At 43.9% G+C, this 7,532-nt stretch overlaps 1 protein-coding gene across 1 annotated transcript in view; it reads right to left on the reverse strand.

Annotated features, from left to right (window-relative positions):
• ano10b (anoctamin 10b) overlaps window positions 1-2,845 on the reverse strand; it is a 9,292-nt gene extending 6,447 nt beyond the window's left edge. Inside the window, exons 1-3 of the mRNA XM_012833117.3 lie at window positions 2,542-2,845; window positions 1,406-1,652; window positions 414-587 (exon numbers count right to left, since the gene is read on the reverse strand). Coding sequence (XP_012688571.2) covers window positions 414-587; window positions 1,406-1,643 — 412 coding nt within the window. The 5' untranslated portion in view covers window positions 1,644-1,652; window positions 2,542-2,845. The remainder of the gene's footprint in view (window positions 1-413; window positions 588-1,405; window positions 1,653-2,541) is intronic.
• Between the last annotated feature and the right edge of the window lie 4,687 nt (window positions 2,846-7,532).

Below are 7,532 nucleotides of genomic sequence, written 5' to 3' on the forward strand. Positions count from 1 at the left end.
CACACACACACACACACACACACACACACACACACACACACACACACACACACACATTTGCCAGGTGTACCTTTAGTTTTTATTTTCAGACATGATTCAGGAGTGGCAAAGCATGGCTGCAAAGAATCAATGTCTTCATGTTGTCCTACATGTTTTTAAAGACGGTGACTGAATGTTCTGGCAACAGAGGTGACTGCGTCCTACTTACTGTAATTTACAAAATCTTGGTTCAAATGGTTCTTATATATATATATATTTACACATTTCTATACTGTAGGGAGGCATGCAACACAGTGTGAAATTATTTTGTACGTGAACAAATCGACCTTTACATTTAAAAAATTATGTCATACAAAACTAATTTTAGTGTATGATCATAATTCCCAGTGCTGTAGAGTGTGTTAGTCAGTCACCTGAGTGTCTGAAGAGCTGTTTGTTGTGGTAGGAGAAGGTGGCCATGTTGCCATCGTGGTCAGGCCTACAGAGCCCCAGCTCCTCAGTGGCCTGCAGCAGAGTGCAGCGGGGAGCCGAGAGCAGCAGGACATCATTGAAGTCGTCCTCACCGGGGTGAACGAGCAGGCCAGCACCTACAGCAGAGAGGGAGAGAGAGAGATGGACAGAGAGAGAGAGAGAGAGAGAGATGGAGAGATGAAGATGGAGAGAGAGAGAGATGGAGAGATGAAGATATATATAGAGAGAGATGCAGAGATGAAGATGGAGAGAGAGATTGAGAGAGAGAGAGATGGAGAGAGAGTGAGATGGAGTGAAAGAGAGAAAGAGATGGAGAGACAAAGGAGGTACAGGGATAAGCAAAGACGGTGAGAGAGAGACAATGTTAGAGAGAGACAGATAAAATGGCTATGAATTAACAATATATATGAGTGTGTGCACATCACTGTGACACAACCACAACTGTCTGTGACAACCTTTCGTCTTTAGACAACATTCCAAATGTAGCATTTGACACACACTATGACCCAAGTGTACATCCAGTAGAGCAAAGGGCCACCAACAGTATGGGGAGGTAATGGTTTGATTCCTAGGGATCACACTGCTGACCCTATCCCTGCCTGTGCCATGAGTGTAACACACTTGCTACCTGAATAACCTTTTCCTGTTTGCTGGGACCAGATGCTCTCACTAGCTTCTCAGAGTCAAGGTAGGATTCTTAACGGCTGTGTTTTCAAGGATGCTACATCATCGAATCCCGGCAAAAGGCTGTTCTGATGTGTAGGATTCTTCGAATTCTTCCAAGGTTCTCAGAATGCTTGGAAGGAGTCTTGCCTAGCCTCTGAAAGACCTGACTTGGAAGGACTCGGAGAACCCGTCCTACTAAGGCAGCATCCTTAACTTTGAGAAACACTAACTGTTTCCTGGGGCCTTTGTGTGACATTTGACCTCTCACCTCCTTGAGTCTGCGGCCTGGACAAGAGCCTCATCATCCAGCTCTTGGTGTTTGACTCCATTCCCTCTCCCAGCTGTAGCAGCACCATCGGCTCCACGCAATCAGACGCGCAGCAGGGGCAGTGGGCGGGACTCCAACCAGAGATCCACCAATCAGTCAACATGGAGCTACTTCCTCTCTTGAGGTCCTGCCCTTCTGGTGAAGCTGATTGGAGGGGGGTTTTCTCTGGGCAGGCCATGGTGAGTCTCTACGCACAGGTAAGAGATCACACTCAGAAGTCTTTACAGTACCAGAATGAGGCACTTTGACATGTTTTGGCCCTTCATAGCTTGTCTCTCCACAGCCACACACACACACACACACACACACACACACACACACACACACACACACACAGAGAGACTGATGTATTTTGTAGGTAGCGGGTTCATTTGCATGTAGTGCAAAAGTACATTCAATGACCAGCATAGAAACTCTGATGACAGACAAATGGGTGTATTCATGAGAAGAGCAGAGATAATCTATATCTAATATTACACACTATAAATGCAAAAACCCCACAGGTTTACTTACCATACCCTCAGATACACACATGCAAATGAACACTTGCATACACATACACATACACACAGAGAGAGAGAGAAAGAGACACACACATACACACACACAAACACACACACACGTGTAACGCCAGCTGCTCTGTTTTACTGTTTATGTGCACATGTGCGTGTGTGTGTGAAGAGTTGATGCAAAACAGGCAAGTTTTTGCTGAGTTAGAATGTGTGTGTGTTTGTGTGTATGCGTGTGTGTGTGTGTGTGTGTGTGTGTGTGTGTGTGTGTGTGTGTGTCTAAAGTCTGTTCAATATGGCACTGGCTGTTCTCTTAAATTTCATTCTCCTTCTCTTTCCCTCTTGCTTGCCTCTCATGGCTGTCCTTAAGACAGAACAGTCAGACATCTCTCACCAGACCATTCTCTCTCTCTCAGCAGACAGTTTCCTGAACACACGGAGTACAGGAAGTAAACAACCAGAGAAGAAAGTGAGACAGGAGGATACGGAAGAAGGGGGGAGAGAGAGAGAGACAGTGAAAGGTTAGCAGAGCTCAGAAAGAGATGAGTGACGGTGATGCTATGTTACCTGAAGCTGATCTGGGGTCCCGTCGTTCAGGTCCTGCCACGCCCTCCCCCTCCCCTCTGAGTGGTGTTTATAAAACACACAATGGCGGAGAGGCACACACACACGCACACACTCGCACACAACCAAACACAAACACTCACTCCTTACGCACGACCACCAGTCCCACCCACATCATCTGTCTCTCTCTCTCTCTCTCTCTCTTTATCTCTTCCACCCTTACACGCTTGGCTCGAACGCTTGGCAGTTTGCCTCTGGGAGGGTGGAGCTGCAGAGAGGAATGCAGTGAAACTCCTCTGGATAGCCCTGCCACTAGCATTACAGCTGCCCTGGGTCCAAAAGCCTCCCAGTTTGCAGTTCTCACTCACACCCATGGGCTCACATGCATTTCTTCCAAATGACTTGAAAGTGAGTCAGAGAACCCAAATAGATTGTTAGAGAGATTCATTTGTTCATTCTGGTCTGATGCCAGTGTGTAGCTGTTAACAAACAGCTCATAATAGTTTGATGCAACAGCTTATACGAGTGCTGTTTGGTAATATAAAGAGGACGTTACTGCAACAGAGGTTTTAAAAAGTGAAGTGAGGCAAGTAAAACATCCAGCACAACAAACATGATACTAAATTAGAGATAAAACACAAAATTAGAAGAAGAACACCTCACAAGAGAATGCCACGTAACACACATAAACATATCAGATTACATCACTGAATCAACAAGCACCAGCACACAATAAAACAAAAGTGATTACAAACGCTAGGCAGATTGGCCCCTGGCAACTATCACCACGCAAGCCAGTAGACAAGTGAAAGGCAAATGAAAATGACAGATGTTCCAAGCAGACTGATAATAGCATGCAATTGAAAGAGCAAATAACAAAGATCCCAAAAGAACATGAAACCATAGAAGTGTGTGTGTGTGTGTGTGCGTGTGGGCTAATTAGTATGTAATATATGCCAGCCCTATATAGGATGTCTTTACAAATGGTATATGTTTCACTATGTTTGTTATTGCTGTGGTCAGTTTAAGTGCAGCCTTCTTTGTGTTTGCCTTTACATAGGCCTGCATACATACATGCAGCTGATGGATTCATTTTGAACACACGTATTTTCAGATTTGTGACTGATGACACCCAAAACAAATCGCATTGTTTACTGTATTTACTCTGCATTCAAGTCAGGCTTGAAGGAATTGTTTACACAACACTACAATGGCCACTTCATCTGACAACCCTCTCACTCACAGTCACACACACTCGTACATACACATACACACAAGCACAGTCACACACATATACACACTCACAAAATCCCTGCCTGCCATTCGGCCATGAGAGGACAGGGGGACTTGTACAACTGGTGCACAATAACAGGCCAAGATATCAGCTGACTTCCCTCCAGAGAGGCTGCAGTCACTTGCTTTCATGGGTGTCATTAGAGGTCCAGTCAGGCACATGGTTTTCTGAGTGCCATGCAAAGCTGCTGTGTTTTGACTACACATTGATTTCACTCATTCCACCAAGATTTGGAGGAAGTACATTTTAATCACAAAAGGTCAATTTTTTTTACTTCTTCCTGAGACAGCATCTCTCATAGTGACAAATCGTTATTATTATTATTGTTTGCTTTTACTGACTCAGTATTATAACGGTTATCGATAATTTATATCAATAACTTAAGTGTAAGTGCGCCCTAAAATGTGTTTATTGAGCTGTAAACTAAATCATATGACTGAACTGTGATGAAACACATGCTGGTGTTAATATGGACAAAATATACAATTTTTACATAAAATCGTCATTTTATGGGTTGAAAATGTCTCAACATCCCAGCTACTGTTTAAAATCATCCTGGACCTTACAAGGCTGATGCTGACATACCTACCCACATTTGGCACATATGTTAAGACACGGGCAGCCCACCTCCCCAAGCCCCCGCCCCCGCCCCCACCCATGAGTGTGAGTCTTTCATTTTCATTTATTGATCAAGACTCAACTGGGTGGAGTTGGGGGTGAACTGACACTTTTACAAAACTGTCCAGTGTTAGCTAGTCAGTCAAAACATATCACGTTTAGGGCAAACACACCCAGAGTGTGCCTTTAAATCCCATTGTCAGTAAAAAGGCATACATTAGGTACGTGAATAAACCCAATATTGAACAGATTTCACACATACAGAATAAACAGATATGTACACACATTTTATTTACACATACATTTGCATAGACATTTTATAAATCTAAATGTTAAAAATATAAGTAAACAGATTTACGTTAATAATAAGCCTTTTTGAAGTTGAATTAAAGCTTTTTAACATTTTTATAAATATATAAACAAACCATTTTGCACTTTCAGGCCACCACCACTCCTTGCACATTCCATTGAACATCAGCTGAGTTTTTATTTTTTAATGTAATTAAACAAGCATGTAATCCTCTCACATAACTCTCTAACACTCACTCACACACACACTCACAGATACACACACACACCAAACAGACACTAAGCACTAAGCCTATGCCCCTGAGTGGTTGGTGTGTCAAGGCGAGTGAGTGACCACACACAACCACCAACAACCACAACCACAGACAACCTTCTTCAAATCAGCTCCTCTCATTGGCAAGAGGAACGAGTCTTTTGTATATTGTTTAACACAGGACGTGTTTAGGTTCTCATCACTGTTCCCAACACAGCAATGTTTTCCCAAAGCCACAGATGATATCCAACCAGACACTTGGAGCATAGCACAGCACGGGGTACGGAGTTATGGTCATGGAGCACAGCAGTACGGGGGTTTGCTCGTGTTGCTGTGTTCACTCCGCCAGGGAGCTACAACATCCATGACACAGATAGCATGTGCTAGCATGTGCTAGTGTGTGGGTGAAGTTCAGCAGTCATCACCTTATGCTGGCACTGACAGATATAAATGCTCTGTCTTCCAACAAATGGAATTCAACAGCCTTTGGAGGGACATGAATATTATTGTAGAATCAAAAAGGACACGTGTGTGTGTGTGTGTGTGTGTGTGTGTCAGATTAAGGGCTGAAGGCTGAATGAGGAATCGGCAGGGCTCGCACACAGCCTTTACCTTCAGCCCCGTCAGATGCATCTTCATCGAGCATCGTCATCCAGAGGCTGCACTGGACATAGTCACATGCACACACACACACTCATTCACACACACTCACACCTGTCCAGTATCAGGCTTAAGATGTTAAGTTACTGAAGAAGAGATTCAAGCCCTTGCGTCATATCCTCATTGCCAGAGGCCCTGACAAAACACACACACACACACACACACACACACACACACAGACACAAACACACACACACACACACACACACACACACACACACACAAACACACACACGCACAAACACAAACAAACACAAATGTACACTGTACATTCAACATCTTCACTCACAGTCATGCTAATATTCAACAGGTAACCTAACTGTGTGAGTGTGAGTGTGTGTATGTGTGTGTGTGAGTGTGTGTGTGTGTGTGTGTGTGTGTGTGTGTGTGTGTAAAGCTTATGTAAATCTGAGAACCTGCCCTCTCACCAATAACATTGTTCATTTTCACACATCTAAACCAATGTCTTGGCAATGAAAAAAATGTGCAGTTCAGTGCTGAGCCTGATCAGGCAGAAAGCTAATGCAGCAGCAGCCACAGCAGCACAGAAAAGCGACTGAGGGTGCAGTGCTCAACTGTGGCCAGCAGGGGTCAGCAGACTCTGAGAGGCGGTGTGAGGGAGTTTCCGGAATCAGCTGAACTGCCCTGAGGGCAGCTGGAATACCACAGCAGATCCATTAAGCTAGCACCTCACTCTGAAAAGATATTTAAATATAACCACCATCATGCTTTTGCACTTGGGCTTGTGACTGGAGCTGAATACATTTCAGTTCCTGAAACAGTTGGTTTCTGAGATACCAAACACTCAACTGGACTGTGCATTGTGGCATCACTCCTGGCCATGGGATTGTATTGAAATACAGCAGTGCCTCAATATTTCAACACCAAAACCAGAATAAATAGCAGTTTTTAGAGAAGAAATCGGCACGACACAGCACAAATGTATGAGTGTTTATACACAAATATCTTTAGATGGGGTGTCAAAGTCAAAAAGGACCCACAGGCCTAACCACTGAAAGGAGAAGTCTAAACCCAACCTGAATACAAACAGCAATCTCCATTCTCCTATCTCCATTAACTTAAAAGGGTTCTGAAGAGGAGCAACCATTTAATCACAAATTTAGTTAAATTTCTTTCTTTCTGTTTTTACCACTTCAGACAGGAACTAAAATAACTCCAGAAGGCTTCTCCACACACCACCTTCAGAACCCTACCGCTCCTGTCCTCTGACTGTTCCTATGACAACAGGACACCTCCCTCACTCCACATTCACACTCCCTTTTACACTTCCAAATACCTGCTTCTGTCTTTAACACACACACCCCCCACACACACACACCACACACACACACACACACACACACACACACACACACACACACACACACACACACACACACACACACACACACATCGTGTACCCACTCTCTTTATGCTCTCGTGTAGACTCTCTCAAACTCTCTTACACACACACACAAACACACACATACATACATCCACTCTCAATCCATAGACAAATGGAACAGGTTAAGACACGTTTGTTAAGTGCCACTAAAAGCATTCCCATACAAATAGATATTCTGCTTTAAAAAATAAAAAATTGCCCATTACGGTATCCAAAATCAGTTAAATTCAAACATGACACGACACTCTCCAGGCCACCACCCCCCTCATGTGATTGGCAGGCTGACATTTCCTTCATTGTGTATTAAGAATGTAGACCAAGCAAAGCAGGAAGGGAAGTAAGGTGCAGGTAGCAAGTGTATATATGTGTGTGTGTGTGTGTGTGTGTGTGTGTGTGTGTGTGTGTGTGTGTGTGTGTGTGTGTGTGTGTGTGTGTGTGTGTGTGTGTGTGTGTGT

This window comes from Clupea harengus, chromosome 3 (genome assembly GCF_900700415.2).
Source record: "Clupea harengus chromosome 3, Ch_v2.0.2, whole genome shotgun sequence".
Lineage (NCBI taxonomy): Eukaryota > Metazoa > Chordata > Actinopteri > Clupeiformes > Clupeidae > Clupea > Clupea harengus.